General features: G+C 32.8%; 1 protein-coding gene across 2 annotated transcripts in view; it reads left to right on the forward strand.

Annotated features, from left to right (window-relative positions):
* The window catches only part of CHM (CHM Rab escort protein), a gene marked incomplete at its 5' end in the record, with an annotated part of 170,482 nt that overhangs the window by 48,558 nt on the left and 101,319 nt on the right, over positions 1 to 20,605 (forward strand). For both annotated transcript variants that reach the window (XM_079123030.1, XM_079123029.1), the window contains 3 exons: positions 4,672 to 4,744; positions 5,590 to 5,714; positions 17,422 to 17,794. In XM_079123030.1, the coding sequence (XP_078979156.1) occupies positions 4,672 to 4,744; positions 5,590 to 5,714; positions 17,422 to 17,794 (571 nt within the window). The remainder of the gene's footprint in view (positions 1 to 4,671; positions 4,745 to 5,589; positions 5,715 to 17,421; positions 17,795 to 20,605) is intronic.

Genomic DNA, 20,605 nt, shown 5'->3' on the forward strand with positions numbered 1-20,605 from the left:
AATAACTCCACCTTTTGTCAATGTTCTTAGACTTGCTTACAGAAATCATTTTGCAACCCAGTATTTAATTTTAGAATCATTTAACTGTGCCTGCTGCTGAATATTTAGTAATGAATTGAAATTATGATATACAATGAAAATAATATTGTTAAGGTTTAATTAATAGGCTCTAGTTAATATATTTAATGTTCAACCTTCTCATACAGTTCAAATTTTTACGCCTACCTGTGGTATATTTCTTTTCTGGTAGGAAACATTAAGCACAGTGATTTTGCTTTAAGAATAAACACTATGTAAAGGATGAGAAATATCTTTAATAACTCTTTCACTACAGTATTTTCTGTTGTTTTATTGATTGGTGTTAATGGAGACAGTTGGGTAACACATTTCCTTATTGTGCCCAGAAAAACTTGGTGGTACTATGAGTAAGTTATGGGAAGGAAAACTTAGAAAGATTAAAATTCTGTTTTCTACAGTTATAAGATCAACATTTCACATAATGGAGAACTGTACCTTAGTATTATAATTATTAAGTCTGTATTTAAAATATAACTACTACATTCATGATTTTTACTATTTTAACTGAAAATTTTAGGTCACTTTCCCATTCTAAAACATTAGGGGGCTTTAGATGTTAGTTTCGTATTTGCTATTTAAATACTGTGAATTCTTGTTTTCTAGTTCTACAATGAGACAGTAGTTTTGAGGAAGTCTTTTTCATCCTTTATCAAAAGTACTTATTCCTTTACTTGATATACAGAGGCAGTTGTGACACAGAATTGGCAGAAAACATGCCAAATATTTTTTCTTATTTTTTCTCATTCAGGAAGTTCTCATTTTGTCCTTAAAATAAATCATATCTTTGAGATTTGAAAAACAAAACCAACAACCTATCCTTATTTTTCTTTACAGATGTAGTTTTAAAGACAGTAGAAATAATATTTTATAAATTGAATTTAAATGTCAGAGTTCAAAAGTCATATCTTTATAGATAAAATTGAGAAAAATATTTCGTGGGCTTTAATTTTTATTATTTCTGTTATAGTATTGCTCCAGAGAGCATATTAAAATGTCATATTGATTTTTCCTTTTTCTTTTCATCATATTGATTTTGATATGTCAAGTCTTTGTCTTTGTCTTGAAGGGATGTTTTAAACCATATTTAGAACTATACAAATATTAAAATGAATTTCGTCAAAATCTGTGCTGGTGTCATAGTGAGTTTACTAATAATTGTGTTACCATTTTTGTCAGAAAGACCACAGTAATGAAAACCATGTTTCACCTTTTATATACATAATTGGATGAGATCACCAGATGCTGATGTTAAGAGCACATCAATAGGAAAAGTTGAAAATGGGAGCTGCATGGAAAAATACCAGAACCAATTAGCTTTGTCAAAAACCATATGACCGAGCATAGGAGAGAAAAATAGATTTTGACCATGAACTGACCTCAGGTAACTTAATCATGGAAAGAAACAGCAAGATGGCCCTTCTTAGAGTTTTATTAGGCTTTTGATAATAAGTGAAAATACCTTGGATACATCATATTCAGTGCTTGAAAACTCATATTAACTTACTTTTGTTTTTCTAATATTTCATGCTAATTTTCAAACAGAAAAGTTGAAAAATTCTATTATGAACACCTGTGTATCTACTACCTAGGTTGTACAATTAACACTTTGGTGTATTTGCTTCACTACATAATTATCCCTGTATTCATTCTGTTATCCATCCAGCTCTCCATCTTATTATTTTATGCATTTCAAAGTAAGTGGTACACACCAATAATTTTAGTTCTGAATACTTCAACATATATATCAACAATAGTTCAATATTTGTTTATGGTTTTTTTAGGTTAAATTTAGATAGTGTACCATTTAATAAGTTTGACAATTACATATACTTAAAAACCTTATTAATTCAGTTAATTAATTAAAATCTTAACTAGATAAAGAATATTACTGTCATTCTGCAAAGTTTCTTTCTGCCTCTTCATACTCTAGTCCTGCCCTCATTCCCACACTTAGAGGTTACCATTCTCATGATATTTTCATCATAGATTAATTAATTTAACTTGTTCTGGAACTTCATATAAATGGAAACATACAGTTATTCTCTTTTGGCCAAGGCTTTCTCAACAATTTTGATATTCATCTGTTATTGTCTATATAAGTAGTTTATTTCTTTATGTTGGTGAATAGTAACTATCCTATAAATATATGCTGCAGGTTGTTTATCCATTCTGCTGATAGATACTTGGATTATTATTACCATGGGCTATTAAAGAATAGAGCTGTTGTGAAAAGACTTCTGTTAAGTATTTTTGTGCACATATACTTTTGTGTAATCCTAGGAATAGAATTACTGATCATTACTGATCATAGGATAGATGTATGTTAGTTTTGTAAGAAACTGCCAGGTATTTTCTTCAAGTGTTTATACCATTTTATCCTTCCACCAAAAAAAAAAAAAAAAAACCCAAGAATCCATCCTGAGCATCCCACCAATGCCCAATATTATGAATCTTGTTCTGGTGGATGTGTACTGGATCTTATTATATGTGCCACCCTCCCTTTTCTTGGGAGAGTGGATATTTTTGTGTTGCCCAAGCTGGCCTTGAATTCCTGAGCTTAAGTAATCCTCTTTCCTCAGTAGCTGAGAGTAGCTGGGACTATAAGTGTGTGCTACTGCACCTGGCTCTCATTATGTTCATTTTAATGTGTACATACCTAAAGATACTGAGCAATTTTTCATATACTCAGTAATCATTTTCTTTGTGAAATGTTTGTTCAAACCCTTTGCCCATTTTTAAGTTAATATATCATTAAATTTACAACAGTCTTGAAACTTGCACCCATTAGATAAAAAGTGAAACATATGACCTTATAGGTAGTTCAAGGGAAGTCTAAATATATTTCAACAAGAAATAAAATGGTAGTGGACCTAGGATCTTTTGTGATTTTGTTGAATGTTACATTTGGAGGATAGAAAGAGGTAGCAGAAATGTATTCTTCTCAGGTAAGGGAGAAAAGAGTGTGAATTGGTATGGGAAGACATTGCTAACATTACTCTCTTCCTTTCTCTTCCCCGTGCTTGCCATTTCCCACCTTCTCCTTCCAACAGGCTCTCTGATTCAGGGTCAACTTATAGGTTTCCTCACTCCAATATTTTAGCAAGGTTTGGTCATTTAGAATTGTTTGTATAGTTGAAATCCTATCTAAATTAAAGCCTATTGGAGATTCTGGGTAAGGTATGAATTTACATACCTGTGAGAACCATATGATATGACTAAAGTGATGATCTATATTAATAGAATTTCTTTCACAAGTATTTGATTTAACCCTCTGTTAGAACAAAGCAGTGATTATTTGTTAAAATATTCTTCAGGCCCATGTTAACAGTTGATCAAGGAGAATATATCGGAATTTTGAGATAACATTCAGTAGCCTTGTGGAGGATTAATTTTGTATATAATATTACTGGTTTAATTTTTTAATAGTTTAAATTTCAATACAGCTTTTATAGATTTTTATTTTATTAGAGAAAGATACAGAGGATCAAATATGTAATTGGAAACAAGGGCAAGAATCCCTCCCACCCAGAACTGGCATGCTTATTGTAGGTTGGATTTAGTGTACTTTGTAGTTCATCATACAGAGTGACTAAATGTGAATAGCTTTGCAAGGACTGCAAGACCATTCATTATTCAATGCAGAATTAGAGGTGTGGTTGCTAAAAATCTCTACTTACATTCATTGTGTACAAAATTTACCTGATCTTAGGAGACCTCTGTGTTCTCTAAACCAGTGATCCTTTCATAGGAGTTTGGCCTAAAGAATAATAACTCACCCAGATCTCTGTGGAAATTTTGTTTCTGTTTAATTTGTCACACATCTTGGTGTGAATAACTGTGTTTCAGGATCTACTTTTATTTTATCTAAAGTAACTACTTTAACCAGGATTGATGGTACTTGCTTGTAATCCCAGCAACTCTGGAGGCTAAGGCAGAAGGATCTAAAGTTTGAGGACAGTCTCAGCAACTTAGTAAGATCCTGTCTCAAAATAAAAAAAGGGCTAGGGATATAGCTCAGTGGTAAAGTGCTCCTGGGTTCCATCCCTAGTACTACCCCCCCCCCCAAAAAAGGGAAGAAAATAATAAAGTAACCACTTCATCTGCTTTATACCTTTCCTCTCTCATTTTATCTCTCTCATTTCTCTCTCTCTCTGTTTGGTATAGGAGATAGGGTTGTTGGTGGTGGCAGAGAGATAATTGCTCACAGAAAACTTAGCAGTTTTTCTGTGGCTTTCTTGGAAATCTATCCAGGTTTCCTTCCTAGCCATTTGTTAAGCTGGGAGTCATATACATATATCTTACCTGCTTAATTTCCATGTCACAGTGTTTAAGTGATCAGGGAAGAAAACTCTATGGAGGTCAAATATATATATTTATTTCTTATATAATAGGAAGTTTCTTTTGGTATCGGAGTGCTCCAAATTTATTTCAGCCTATTACTTCTTCTTATTGCAACATCCTGATACGAATGCTTTTGATTTCTTGAGGCAGCAATATTAAAAAACGAATTAAGTTTAAGGATCAGGAAGTTTGGTTGATGAAGATCAGTGACTTGATTTTTGACCCCCTTCTTTACTTTTCTTATTGCTACAGAAGAAGCTACTATGGAGGAAACTGGGCCAGTTTCAGTTTTTCAGGGCTGTTGTCCTGGCTAAAGGAATATCAGGTAAAATTCTTATTTGATCTTTTTTTTATTTGCTAGACTATATTTTGTGCCACATCCAGCCCTAGATGTCATCTGTAATATATAATTGATTCTTTATTATTATTTACTTATTTGTCAAGTATATGCTGACATTTTCCCAAGTACCCTGTATACAAATATTGGGAAAAATCAGATAAATTTCATAAAATTTCTTCACTAAATACAATTAGGAATTGTTGAAAATCTTGAAGGACCACTTTTAATCCTTAGTAGTTTACATGCTTTTATAATATAATATATTCTGAATATAAAATACTAAGGGATTAGGTATTGTAAAGCTTTTAGTTATATTGTGCTGAGCATCTTTCAGAAGTACTTTACATACAATCAAAATTGAAAGTACTAGTGGGCAGTCTTCAAAGATCTGAAAGTAAATAGAGTAAGGAAGTCATTCTGACCCTGGTGTTTTGATAGCTAAACATAAAACAAGCAGACAAAAAACCCAGTACTATTAACAAGTAATTCGAACAGCGTATGTTTGATTCTCAGCAGGTAGGTTACTTGTTCTAATTCTTAAGCAATATCAAAACAACCATTTCCAAATGAGTACCAAAATGTTACATACTCTGATAGAAACTATGTACCAAAGCTAGTTTTTGGTAGTATAACTTTTACATGGTGTTTTCTTCTCCTTCCTTTGAATTTGGCACAGTTTTTTGGAGTAATTTCAATGATTCTGAAGTGATGATATCCTTGGAGTTTCAATGTGATGAAAGGGAATGAATTTGGAAAAGATATACATTTTTTTCAGAAAACTACAGGTTCCAATTTCTCAATTTAATTAAAACTTCTCGTGTTTTGTTTAGGAAAACAATGACATTGTGATTGATAGTTCACTGTGGCAAGAGCAGATCCTTGAAAATGAAGAAGCCATTGTACTCATCAGGAAGGACAAAACTATTCAACATGTGGAAGTTTTTTGTTATGCCAGGTATGGGAAATATTTATTTCAAATAACTAAGTATAATGACTTATATTTCAAACTTTTTCATATAAAGCCAACAATAAAGTTTTAGATGACATTGGTTGCTACAGGTCAAGTTCATGTGTTGGTTTTGCCTGTTCTTAAGTGTAATTGTTAGTTTTCTCTATTTAGATACTAATACCATCTTTCTGTATTGGATTAAAATTTACTAAACTCTTTTAAATATATTCCTCCTTGGATCTTTACAGCAGTATAGTAGTCTTGCAGTAGAGTAAGGCAGATAGTATTAGTTTCATTTTAAAAGAGAATCCTCAAAGGAACTTAGTGATTAGGTAACTTGCCAACAGGTCATATGGCTTGGCAAATGGCAGAGCCACACATCTAAACTAGAAGAGTTGATAGAGCGTAAGATCAAACTGCTCCATTGTTTGTCCAACTAAACCATTCTTCTAGGATAATATTTTGTATAGCAAAGTTGGAAGATTATAATTTTGAATTAGTTAAATTGAGTGGTCATAGCATTTGGATACATATTTTTGTAAATTACAGTAAAACAGAATTATAAATGTTCTAAGTGTCTCCCTTCAAGTGAAAGATTCATTGTTTTAAAACAGTTAGAATAGATTCTTTTTTCTTTTCTTTTTCTTTTAGTACTGGGGATTGAACCCAGTGGGGCTTTACCACTGACCTACATCCCCAGCCCTTTTTACTTACTTTATTTTTATTTTGAGACAGGATCTTACTAAGTTACATAGGGCCTTGCTAAGTTGCTGAGGCTGCTCTCAAACTTGTAATCCTCCTGCCTCAGCCTTCTGAGTCCCTGGCCTTACATTGTGTACCACCCAGCTTATTTTTTCAAATGATATGTGGTCAACAAGTTGAAAGGTTTAGAGCATCAGCTGTCAGGCACTTTAATAGTAATTTAAATTTATAATCCATTTCACCAGAGATTTTTCAGGATATGCATTGTCATGTTGCTCATTCTTTTTATGCCAGAGTAGTATTTGAGCCTGTGAAACGTTTGGGAGCTGGTGCTTAATTTTTTTAACCTATTTTCATGTCTTTCAGGTAATTAGACATTTCCTCAAATACACAGTTAGCATTCTATGATTTTCTGCAAAAGATCTTCCTTTGGAATATCAGATACAGATTATAATTACATAAGCTTAAATGTCATTTAGTATTAAAAGGTACAGCTTATGGACTTTGTTCAAAACCAGTATAGGAAGATTTATAGTGGAAGGTGATTTCAATAGAAAGATTATATACTTATAAGAACCAGGAGTAAATATTTGGTAATTTTATTGTGTGATATTGTATGCCCATGAATATTACTTGACTATTACTTAGAATCACACTATAGCCATCTGAAAGGTACTTTTACATACTTCAAGGACTTTGATTTCTCTACTCTTCCTGACAGTTGAGGTTAATAGTTTTTAATGACTGAAAAGTTACATTTTGAGCACAGAGGAAATCATCTCATTTTCTGTTCCTGATACGTTCAATTTTATTTTCAGAACTTCTCAAAGTGAGAAATAGATTAGGGGTGAAGAATTTGTTATAACATAGCCAGTAGTACTCTGTTTTGTGCTCCTCTGATTACTAATTAAAGTACAGAGCAAGACAAAACATGAATGATGTTCCATGTCTTCATTCACTTGGAGCAGGAAGAGCCTTGAGACAGCCAGGGCAGTGGAGGACTATACAGAAAATCCAGTTGTATTTAGATAAGTGCTAATGACATGAGCAAATAGGAATTAAAGTGCCTCATTCAGCCCCAAACTTCTAGGCGAAAGGGGCTAGGGCCAAAACAACTGTCAGAAAGATTTATTTTATATGAGAAGTTATCATCTCTGAACCATTGACTTATATCTAAACCTTTATTTAATATATATTTCTGACAACCTTGTTTTCTCTTTTTTTCCTCTACTGTAGTAATTTAAATTTTCTAATAGGAGAAAGACTGTCTGCTAGAGGCAAGCACACTGAGACCAGGGATATAGTCCTGTCTTTTGCATTCAACTTGTTATGTGATACTGAGCAAGAAATTCTTCTACTTTGGGTCTAAACCAGGAAGGATTTGGAAAAAGTGATCTCAAAAATATCTTTGAACTCGTAACATGCTGCTGTTTCAGGTGATAGGTGATAGACTAACATAAGAGAAGATGACATCATCAATCTGAGAGCAGACTTTGAGCCATTTTGTATAAGGATAAATGGATTTTCGTACCAGAAGATCCCTTAAAGGCCATCACTATATTATAACGCAATATAACAATCCATGATCATAATTCTATCCCAGTGTCTTCAGGCAAAGGTTAAAGAGGATATTCTCAGTCTGCCACTTGTAAAAGCATGCAAATTTGAAGTATTTTTTAGAAAGAGTATTAAAAATGGTTAGAAAAAAAATTATCTTTTTATGGGACATACTATAGTTATCTAGAAAATTTTCTTATTTCCCCTTTAGCAAGTATCAATAAGTAGTAGATCTTTGACATTTTTGAGGGACACATCATAAAATCTTTATGAATACCATTTTGTAAACAGTGAAAAGTATTGCACAAATTCCTGTTTTTGTTGCTCTTTTACACATCTGTTATATTGATGTTCATCAATATGTAATGAACAGGGTTTGTGTGTATTTAGTTCTGCACTATTTTGTCACCTGTAGTCATGTAGCCACCACCACAGCCACTACAGAATAGAATTGGTTCCATTACCAAAAGGATTCTTCCTATTGCTTTTTTTTAAGCATACCTCATCTTTTCCTCCTTACTGCCCCCACCAAATCCCTAACCCATGATATTCACTAATCTGTTTTCTAAATCTATAATCTTGTCATTTTGAGAATATTATATAAATGTAACTGAATGGTATATAACCTTTTGGCATTGGCTTTGTTTACTCAGCATAACACTCCAGAGATTCATCCAGATTATTGTGTACATAAATCATTTGTTCAGTTTTTTTTTTTTGTGGAGTCGTATTCCATGGTATGGAGTTATGGATATAAGTTGTTTAATGATTCACCCATTAAAAAATATCTGGGGTGTTTGCAAGTTTTGACTGTTAAAAAAAAGAACTGCAATACAATTTCATATACAGGAATTTTCTCTCACATAAATGTTTCCTTGAGTTCAAAGTTTTCATTTCTCTGTTACAAATATCCAACTGTACAATTGCTGGGTCATATGATAATTGCATGTTTAGTTTTAAAACAATGTTGCCAAACTTTTTCAGAAGAATTGTAACATTTTATGTTCCCATGAGAAATGTATGAATAATCCAGTTTCTCCACATCTTTGCCTAAATTTATTGTTGTTTCTTTCTTATTTTAACCATTCTGATTGATGTGCAGAGATACCTGTTTGTGGTTTTAATATGCATTTCTCTTATGACTAATTTTGAATAGTTTTTCTTATGCTATTTGCCATTGTTTCTTTTTGTGAAATGTCTATTCATATATTTTGTTTTTTTAAAAATTGGACTTGTTTTTTGCTTTTGTGTTCAAAGTTCTTTACTCTAGATATGTATCCTTTTGTCAGATATATTTAACACCCCTGCCCCAGTCTGCAGCTCGTCTTTTTATGCTCTTCAAATAGTATAGATTGCAGAGCAAATATTTTTAATTTCGAAGGGGTCCAACTTACAGGTTGTTTTTTGTGAATTATGCTTTTTTGTGTAAAGTCTGTAAATCTAGAAGGTTTTCCCTATTTATAAAAAAAAGGTTTATATTTTTATATTGTATATTTAAATCCATGATTCCCTTCAAGTTAATTTTGTACAATGTGTCAAGTTTAGGTTGAGGTTTTTTCCCCTCCTAACCTAAGGACATTCAATTGCTTCATCTGTATTTGTTGAATGACTGTACTTCAACCATTGAATTATTTTTACCTGTCAAAAATTAGACTACTTGAATGCATGTATTTCTGGGATCTGTATGTCTTCCCCTACTAATATCACACTGTCATCATTACTGCAGCTATGTAATAGACCTTAATACTGGATAGAGTGATTTCTCCCAATTTATTTTTCTTTGAAAAAGATTGTTTGAACTACAGTTTATGCCTTTCCATATTAATGTTTTGACAATGTCTTAAAAATCATTGTTAGAAATTTGGTAGAAATTGCATTAAATGCACAGATCACATTAAGGAGAATTGATATCTTTATTATTGTGAGTCTTCCATTCCGTGAACAGCGGTATTCATTTTGTAAAATATATTTTTAGTTGTAAGTGGACACGATACCTTTATTTTTTTTTTTAATGTGGTGCTGAGGATCAAACCCAGTGCCTTGCACATGCTAACCGAGCGCTCTACTACTGAGCTACAACCCTAGTCCCTGGTGGCCATTTTTTTTTCTTCCAACAAAACATTCTAATTTTCAGCCTACCTATCTTGGACATGCTTTGGTAATTGTATACTTAAGTATTTAATTTTCTTTGGAACAATCGTAAATAGTATTAACATTTTAATTTTGGTTTTTACCTGATCATTGTTGTTAGTATCTAGAAATGCAGTTGATCTTCATACGTTGATCTAGAATGTATCCTCAGATTTTGCTGAATGTACTTATTAGAGAATTATTTTGTTTTTTTTTCCCCAAGCATCTGTTTTCTGTTGAGAGTCATGTATTTTCTATCTATAACCACATATTACAGGTTAATTTTTTTTCTACTTAATACTCAAGCTCACTCAATGAGCTTTTCTTTTTTCCCCAGAAGGCAGTTATTTTCAGTTCTTGGGGACTTTGTAATTATTCACTAATGATGGCCAATCTTTCAGGTCTCTCATTTGCTTAGTATATTTTTTCAATGTTCCTTTATAGGAAAAAAACCCAAATCAGAAAGACTTATTGTCTCAAGCATTTCAGATAAGGGATATTCAACTTATAGAGAGAAGTCAAACTTGAATTCTTATTGTACTATAAATATGGAATATTACTTTAAATATTTTTTAAAATTTCCAAAATGTTATCTAAAGGCAAATTTATAATGATAAAAAGGCTGAAATACTGTGACTTTTCTTTGCTGTCTGGATCAGATGATTTAGACTATTTCTAGAATTGGTGTTCATTAAACCCAAATCTATGGTTTGATTCACATATAGGCCACTTAGTTATTTAACATCAAGGAAGAATACAGTGTATGTTTCTTGGCCATAAACAATATTGTAGTCATACTAGAAGCCCCTCTAGTTTTATATTTGATTGCATGGAGGACAGGGCAAGAATGCAAATGAACTAGTGCAAACCCATTCCTACTGGTTTTGGAAAATACCTCAAAGTATAAGTCAATAAAATTGTATATTCATGTACGTATATGACATAAAAATTTTAATTGCTTTTGGTATTTTCAAAAAATATTTTGAAATGTTCAGGTCATTGGTTTTAGTCATAATTTGAACATTAAATTCAATGGTTTGGGTTATTGCACAATTGATCTAAGCACTAAATTGTAAATTGTGATTATTATCATAGGTTAAGTTGAAGTACCATAAATCCTGACTATCCACATTGTGTTTTCAGAATTGTATTTTCCTGAGCGCTGCTTCAAATAAGTAGACTTAATTTCTAGTTTGAACCCGTAAATAGTTTTCTGATATGAAAATTGGTTTTCACTGACATGACCTCACCTTTTTTTTGGCAGTACTGGGAATTGAACCCAGGGGTACTCTACCACTGAGATACTGCCAAAACACTCTTTATATTTTGAGACAGAGTTCTGATTAGGTGCTCAGGGTAGGATTGAACTTGCAATCCTCCTGCATTGGCCTACTGAGTGGTTGGAAATATAGGTGTGCTCCCCTGGGCCTGGCTGAAATGATCTTTTGTGATTACATGATTGACTTATGAAATTGAAGTGAAAAAGTGTCAGCACTTATTATATATTATCTTTATAGCAACTGTTGTAACCTAGCACTTTACATATTTTATTACATTTAATTTCATTCTGTGCAGTAGTCATGTACATGAATTATTGGTATATCTTACTGGTAAATAAACTGAATTGCTGGGATAACCAGCAATAGCAGAACCAGGATTTGAACCCATACTTATCTAACTCAAAAGGCTGTCTTGTTTCCACAGGATCATGTTAGTATTAATTAATTTATTTTTTTGATACTGGGCATTGAACCCAGGTTTCTCTACCACTGAGTTATATTCCCAGCTCTTGTTATTTTGAGTCAGACTCTTGTTAAGTTGCCCTGACTGGCCTTGCCTTGAATTTGGCCATCCTCCTGCCTCAGGCTCAAGAGTAGCTGAGATTAAAGGCCTGTACCAATATATCCAGGTGTGTGTGTGTGTGTGTGTGTGTGTGTGTGTGTGTGTGTGTTTAATTTGAGATAGGGTTTGCTATGTTGCCCAGGCTGGCCTCAAACTTGTCAGCTCAAGTGATCTTTCCACCTCAGCTTCCCTCCCACCTCAGCCTTCGGAGCAGCTGGGACTATAGCCATACCACCACACCCGTTGAATATAACACGTTGTATTTTAGTCAGCAGACGAACACACGATTACACATTGAAGGAGCCATCCCACCAAGTGAATAAAGTTGTTTCCTTTTTGAATATGAGCTCCTAAGAAAATGTACTCACTTCTTTCATTTGCTAGAATGGTATATGGCATTATAAAGCCATATACCATATCTGTAATGGGAAAGTAAAATGCTTAACTCCTTCTCTTAGGTTTCCATTCTGGATTACAAGGTGCTTGCCACAATTCCAGTTTCTCACACACAGAAATCTTTAACCATGAAAGGAAGGGAGATTTTTTTCCTAATTCATGCATGCTTCATTTTATTATACTAGAAAATTTTTACCAAGAGTTTCCCAGCAGACTCTGTTAACTTGTCAGCTAAAACTGGATTAGGCTTACTCCTAAATCTTATCACTAGTGGAGGCTTGTAAAGTTATCATAATTGGATTCGATCCTGCATGTTTCATCTAGGACTGTACCTTCTGCCTTATATTGGAACAAAATTGGAGCTCTCATAGCAAGGAGAAAGGGGGTAATAGTTATTGAGTAGGCTACTATTGTAGCTACTGTATAACACCTGATGATATTTTGTTCTTGGAGAAATGTACCAAAAGGTTGATATTTTCAACTACATTCTTTTTTAAAATATTACTTTAGTTGTAGATGGACACAATACCTTTATTTTATTTATTTACTTGTATGTGGTACTGAGGATGAAACCTAGTGCCTTACACATACCAGGCAAGTACTCTACCACTGAGCTACAACCCCAGACCATCAACTGTATTCTTATTTTTAAGTAGGGAACACATAGTGGTATATGTATACCAATATATGATATTTCAGCAATCTAAGATAGATGTTTCTTTCTAGAACAATATTTTTTGTGTAGTCTGGTTTTGTAATTCTTATGAGTAACCATTAACCATTTATTTTAGCAATCAACAGCTGGGTAATAGTATAACATATACTGTGCAAATAAAAAAAAATGAATGGCCTTAGGACAAAGTGCATACATCAGAGCAAAAGAATACAATTTCTGTAACAAGCTACATTGGGGAAAATGTTGCAAATTGCTAAAAAAATAAATAGCAACTGTTCTGAATAAATTAACCAGCTTGTTGGTAGTCTTTCATTTGACTCATCTAAAAGGGTGACTTACAAGGTATTAATAAGACATTTTCACTTGGAGATGTTTCTTTGTTAGTACCATTAATTGATTAGAAGTACTAGATAATATCTGATTTTATATCTGAATTCACAGTTATATATAGATTTTGGAAATTTATTAAAAAATTATTTGACACAAATGGTATTCAGCAATTGTAGTTAGGAAAATTATCTCAAAAATATCATTGTACTGCATTTTATAAATGGCCTCTGGAATTCAAATTAGCATTATAAATGACATTTAATTTGTGAAATCTAGTTTGTTAGTGAAAAATATTATAAGAGCTTGTTGAGAGCAGTGACAGAGAATGGGAGAGTAATTACTGAGATCAGGGGTCTCTGATGCCCTCCTGGCTGTGGCATGCCTGGTTCCTTGGAAGGTTTCTGTCCAAGGGCACAGAATGCCTAGCCACTGTAGCAATGCCCTGCATGAGGAGGCTCTGTGCAAGAGCCCTATCAGTTCTAACCTTGATCTCAGGCACACAGCTCCTGGGAAGAAAGGAATTCTTACGCTAGACAATCACAATATTTCATCAGCTCCACTTCTCTGGTTCCTGCCCACCTTATAGCAACTTTTAACAGTGGACTTTTTTGAGAGCTACACAAAGCTACTAACATTGCACTTTGCAACTATGGATTGCAACTATGGAAAAGCTACATAGGATGTCCCAGTTACTGTAATTTTTCTGAATACAAATAATGGTTGCATAATCATTAACCTGATAATGAGACATATATAAATAAAGATTGCTGGCACAACTCTTTAGATCTGCATCTCCATCAGAGAGCAGAGCTCCACCTGATCCCAGCTTAATCTTCAAGAATTATGTCTGTGAATCTTTATTTACCAAACCCCCTTCACCCCTCACCGAACCTGAGAGTTTGGTCGTACTGGTCACAACAAGACCTAATGATACAGATTGTTTTATCTTTTAAGATCATTATAATATTCTAGAACTAAAGGGTTCTTTTAAGGCTTACAGTCCACTAACTTCATTTTATAATTGGCAAATGTGTTTTTATGGTTTTCAAATATATTTGAATTACTAAAATTGAAGTATTTTATTATGAAGTTTTCTTTGAAGGTGAAATGTTTTTTTGAGAAAACGTTTTTTACTACAATTTTAGGTTTTAAATTTAGAAGACATTCCTTTTGATGAACAGAATTTTGCTTAGTGCAGAATTGTGTGTGCTTTTAAGAGATTTTGGTGTCTTTATAACTTCTTGGTAGATACTGATCTCAGTCTTGGCAGAACTCCAAAAATACTGTTGGTTGTTTTTAATCAAAGGTGAGGACTATATTGCATTTCTAATGCTTGTGTTTTTTGCAGTGCTAAGAATTTTACCAAATTATAATGTTGAGATGAGTAAAACGTAAAATTTGGTGAATGTAAAATATTCTGAAAGAATATCTTTGTTTACACTTGCACCTTTAATTATTTCGACTTTGTCTTTCAGATTGTCTAGCACTGGTTAATGAATTTAATTTACTCTGTAAAACCCTGTTTCATGTAATGTAATAGAGCCACTGACTATGCTCAATTTCCATGGTGTCATCATAGTGGTCTGTAATAAGGGAACTTGCCATATTCTGCCTTATCTTTAAAGTGTGATTAATTATCCTGTCATTTCTTAGTTTAATCTTTAAATGTGGAACTTTTGCTGAAAGTTGTCTCCTTAGATCCCTCATGGAACCACTTAAGTTTTATTGGTTTTCAAAGTACTAAAAGTGAATACAGAGCATGAACTATTTTGTAGAAAATACACAAATCACATTTCATATAATCACTCTTGATTTTTAAAATTGTTAATGGCAATGGTGCTCTTGTATGTTTATTTGGTCAAAGAACTTCCATCATGTGATCACAGAAAACCTAAGTACACATGTTTTGTGTTTGAACTGAGGGAGTTTAACAATATCCTAAATCTTATTAGTATCTTATATTTGAATAACCATTCAGAGTTTATAAAATATTTTACATGTGAGATGGCTTATTTATCTCCCAGCTCTAATGAAAGCTAAGGAAGATGGACCCATTTTTTTATGTGGGGAATCTGACAGTTGACTTGTGTTTTATCTTCTAAATATAATGTATCTAGGACTAGAACTTGGGTTCTTCACTATAGATTTGAAAAGTATTGCTCTAAAAGTGATTTCAGTTAATTTTTAATTAGAGTTCATTAAAATTGCTAGATTGTGACAATAAGTTTATTTCTTGACATTTGAGTGTTATTTTATTCCTTCACTCTTCCCCTTTTGTTGTACTGTTTATTGTGTTAGTTTTAATACGGCACTAGAATTTTAAGTGCACACAGACTTTTGAATTTATAATAGTTTTATATTGGTCTAATTTTTGTGCTTTCTACAAATATGTTTGCTTCACATTTTTAGAAATGTATTTTCCATGCACAGCCTAGTTTTTCATCAAGCCTTTATTAGATAATGATATCAATAGCGCAGTAGGTAGTGTACAGAGCACCCAAGAAAAGTTTTCATAGTGTCCTCACACCAGAATTTAAAATCTAAGTCAGAAGAGAAAGCATGTACAGGGCTGGTATCCTTTATTTGAGATGCTTGGACCAGAAGTGTTTCCGATTTTTCTTTTTAATTTTGGAGTATTTGTATGGACTTTATAGAATGTTCTTAATCTGCACACCTGAAATCCAACATACTCCAAAATTCAAAGCCTTTTGAGCACTGACATGATGCTCAGAAAGTTTTGTACTTTGGAACACTTAAGAGTTTGGATTTTCAGATTAGAGATATTCAACCTGCGTTGGATAACCGAAGGACTAGTAAACAGGAATCGAGAAATAAATGCAAAAACTGCATGTATGTATTATGGGTACATGGAGTAATAGATTGATGAATGTGGTTGCATTAAGGAAGACTTCTTAAATCTGAGATTTAAACTCTTTTTTAGAATCAATAAATCGTTAAAGTATGTTTGACAATGGGGGATTTGTTAAATTATGGAATGGGAATAATAGCCCACAAGATTGGAGTTGACAAATTGGGTGTTAGAAATGCCACATTAGAAAATAATAGAGATAAAAACAGAAAAATAGTAAAGAAGGGAATTTGTTTTAGAGACAGAAAGAAGCTATTTGGGAGGTGGAGTTTACATTTGATGGAAGGGCTGCAGTTAGTCCTTGAGCAGTTAATTAGCAGATGTTTACTTGCCAAGACCCATCAAATAATAAGGCATTGGGGTAGATAATTGAGTAGTAAGGCAGCTTAATGAAAAGAGTGTTATTTGTGGAGGAGTTCCTGATGCAACCAGACTTCATTGGGAACCTGTTGTAGCCATCAAGACGATGATGGACTGAGAATATTAACTTTAGTAATAACTTTGGAAATGGAAATTCTAATAGTGTAATAGACATTACTGCTGAAACAGTATATGACAGGAAAGAATACAGAAAGGTCCTTTTAGATTTTGCATTGTGATAAGCCAACTTAAACTTTCCATGATGGACTTTTTCCCCATTTTACTCTCTTATCAATTCATCAGATCAAGAATTTCTCAGTAATGACCATATTTGATGATTACCACTATTGAGCATTTAATATATACCAGCACTGTGCTAAGTTCTTTGCATCCCCTATCTTATTTAATCTTCAGAACAACCTTGAAGGTATGTGGTATTATCCCCATGTTATAAATAAATAGTTTAGAGATAATAAATCACTAATTACACAGTTATAACTTGCCATAGGACCAGGGTTCAAACTCAAAATCATTAATTCTGAAGACTATGCTGTGTTGATTTGCTTTTAAAATACAATTCTTATATCTGCCTTAAATTCTCAAAAATTTGTGTCATGGCCTTCTTCACCCTGAAATTGTTATGTGTGTTTCAAGATTCTTAATTCTGCTTCGTATTGTATTGAAAATTTAACTAATGAATGTATAATGTCTGGCTCATTTATGTCCAAATACACACTGAACTCTATAATAAAAGAGTAAAAGATACCATGAGAAGTTCAAGTATCATAATAATGAGGCTGGTTAGAATTATCAAAAGCATGATACTGATTATTTTTATAATTTCTTATCAGTCAGGATTTGCATGAATATGTTGAAGAAGCTGGTGCACTGCAGAAAAATCATGCTTCTGTTACACCTGTGAACTCCTCAGAAGCTGCAGATTCTGCCTGCCTGCCTACAGAAGATGAGCCATTAAACACTGAGAACTGTGAAATGCCCGAAGAGCAAACTCCAAGCAGTGATCCTGAGAGTGCCCTAGAAGTGAATGATGCTGAAGAGACAGGGGAGAAAGAAAACCATAGTGATTGTAAAACTTCAGAAGAAAAACCAAATGAAAATGTGCCTACAGCAGAGGACACTGCAGAACAGCCAAAGAAAAATCGGATCACTTACTCACAGATTGTTAAAGAAGGCAGGAGATTTAATATTGACTTAGTATCAAAGGTATGTACCATTTACCCATTTTCTTATAGAACAAACTAGCATCTAAATGGTTAAAAATAGCATATGGGCCCATACATCTACTTTGCCTAATTTTAGTCTCTGAGATGTACATCATTTGTTTTATAAAAAGACTAGCCAAAAGTTTATAATTCAGGTAAACTACTCTTTAACTACAGGTTAGAAACATACTAAAATGCTCACATAAAGATACTTTAATGTGTTTTTAATTTTTACTTAAATAATACTTTTGTACTTGAAGAATGGCTTTGTACTAGGACACATAATTTATCCTGATATTCTCCTAATGCACGAACAGTATGAATCTATGAAGAATTCTAATGAAACTGCTTACAAACTTATGTTCTTACAGTTTACATCAACTTTTTTAGCTTTTATATATACTGTATTATTTTAACATCTTTGTGACAGTGAATATTCTGAATAAATCAATGCATTTTTGAAAGTCATGTGCAGGAACAAGGGATTTGGAGGATAATTTAATAGTGATAGTGACAGGGAAGCTGGGAAGAATGCTTTTGTCTTTAGTTGTGTTTCCATCCATAATTCTTTTTTTTTTTTCAGTTTATTTTTCATTCAATTTCATTTATTGGCTTTGATTTTTTTTACTAGTGCCTTATAGTTACACATAATAGCAGGGTACATCTTGACAGTTTCATAAATATGTATGACATAGTTTTCTCCATTTCATTCTCCAGTACTTCCTCTTTCCATTTTTAATTCTTAACGTTATTTCAGTGTGATTTCAGGAAAGGTCCCTCTATCATGGTAGGGTTCAATGTTCTATTGGGTTCATAGTAAGAAAGACTATTTTAGTTTAGTGTAAAATAATAGAAAACCAATAGGATAAAGGATCATGACCTTAAAGGGTTTGGGGAAAGTAGTGAAAAAACGGCAACCAAATCCTGTAAGTTGAGAGTACACAATGAAATATTGAAAAGAAATAGAAAGGGTAGTAAATTACATCAAATTACCTCAAAACTAGACTTTTTCAATTTATTTTGCTTTCTCTGGGTTCCAAGTGATAGGGAAGAGGGAAGGAACAACACATGGCCCTCACAGTTTACTGATATAAACATATATTCTCATACTCCTGTTACTTTTGAAATTGATGCTTAGAAATGTGTACATGTATTTACTGTTTTTTCTTTCTATCACAAAGCACTCTGTGTCTGATTCTGTCACAGTCTGTGTTGGCTACTACCTACTTCATATTTCTGTATCATGTATTCCACCTTCTCCATCAACTTTGACCCTGCCATGCACATAGACTAACATTCTTTTCCTGTTACCTTGGTTGTTTATCTCTGGATGGAAAATTCATCCTACCTCACTAAAATCTTCCTGTTTTTATGAATAATATTCTTGAAATCAGTTAAAAAAGAAAACAAAAACTAAGGTAGTCTAAGAAAATGTTGGCCTTGTTCTGAAAATTGCACTTTGAATTACTTCTTGAAATTTCGATTATCTTACTAAAGAAACAATGATATGAAAGTGGTCAAGAATCAAGACTAAAGCCAGGCGCTGTGTTGTATGTTTGCAGTTCTAGCTACTCAGGAAACTGATACAGGAGGATCCCTTGAACTCAGTCATTGAAAAATCATACTGGGCAACATAGCAAGATCCTGTCTTAAAAAGAAAAATGACTCTATCTCTTATGTTAGCTGAAATACAGTATGTATCTTGCAAAGGAAAATGGGAGAAGATTGTGCTGTTTCAAATGTAAGGATTTTTGTAGAGAATAATTTGAATGAGAAAATAAATGTTAGTTATAGGAATAAGTTTACCTAGAAACTGAGACAACTGAGGAGACACTGAGGAGATTTCTGAGTGTTTTCACTGGTTTGAGTGGTTAGTAATACTACTTCTCTGGATAATGAAAGACAAATGTATCCAGAGTCATTAGACTAAGCAGTTGTACTTTGCCTTGCATAGTTTTCATGTTTTTTTTTTAATTTTTCATAGTTGTGTATGGATAGAATACCTTTGTTTATTTTTATGTGGTACTAAGGATTGAACACATTGCCTTACACATTCTAGGCATGAAACCTGTCATTGAGCTCCAGCTCCAGCCCTTTTCATGGGATTTTCATATAAAAATAATTAGTAATCATTTCTTGTACTTATTCTATGAAAGTAGAAGTATCTAGAGAACATGTAAGCATAACAATACAGGAAGATTATAGACATTTTTTAAAATGATAGTCATTTACAAGCATTTATTCAGTGCCCACTGAATTGAAAATCAAAATCCATGTTATTGGGGCAGTGAAACACTCCTTGGAAATTTAATCTGTTCTAATAATTGCAGTTGTTACTACCAAGTTTAGAATAACTGCTTTATATCTACCTTTATCCTATCTCTTTCTTAAAGTCATTTGATAATTGCAAAATACTTGATGTTTCTATGCATATCTCAAAATCATCATGGTATTATTAAGAAATACAGTTGACTTTATTGTTTATAAAACATACCTAACTATATAATTATTTAAAAGTCATCTCAGGGTAAGTTAATTAATTTAAATACATACAGTTTTATACTGTTCAAACTATTAGAGAAATCAAAAATTGAATTCTTATGACTCATTTCTGAGTAAGTCCATAACTAATTATAGAGACAACATGCCAAGTACAGCAGAAATAATATTCAAGGTACTTCCCGTTTTCATTAAGTGTTCTTTAGTCTCTCATGACTGTGAAATTGCTGTGGTAGATGACTTAAAAAATCATGAAAAAGAGATTATGTTAAAATATGATACACATTTGTTGATTATCAGTTTCAGAAACAAA

The sequence above is a fragment of the Sciurus vulgaris genome (assembly GCF_902686455.1).
Source record: "Sciurus vulgaris genome assembly, chromosome: X".
NCBI classification, from domain to species: domain Eukaryota; kingdom Metazoa; phylum Chordata; class Mammalia; order Rodentia; family Sciuridae; genus Sciurus; species Sciurus vulgaris.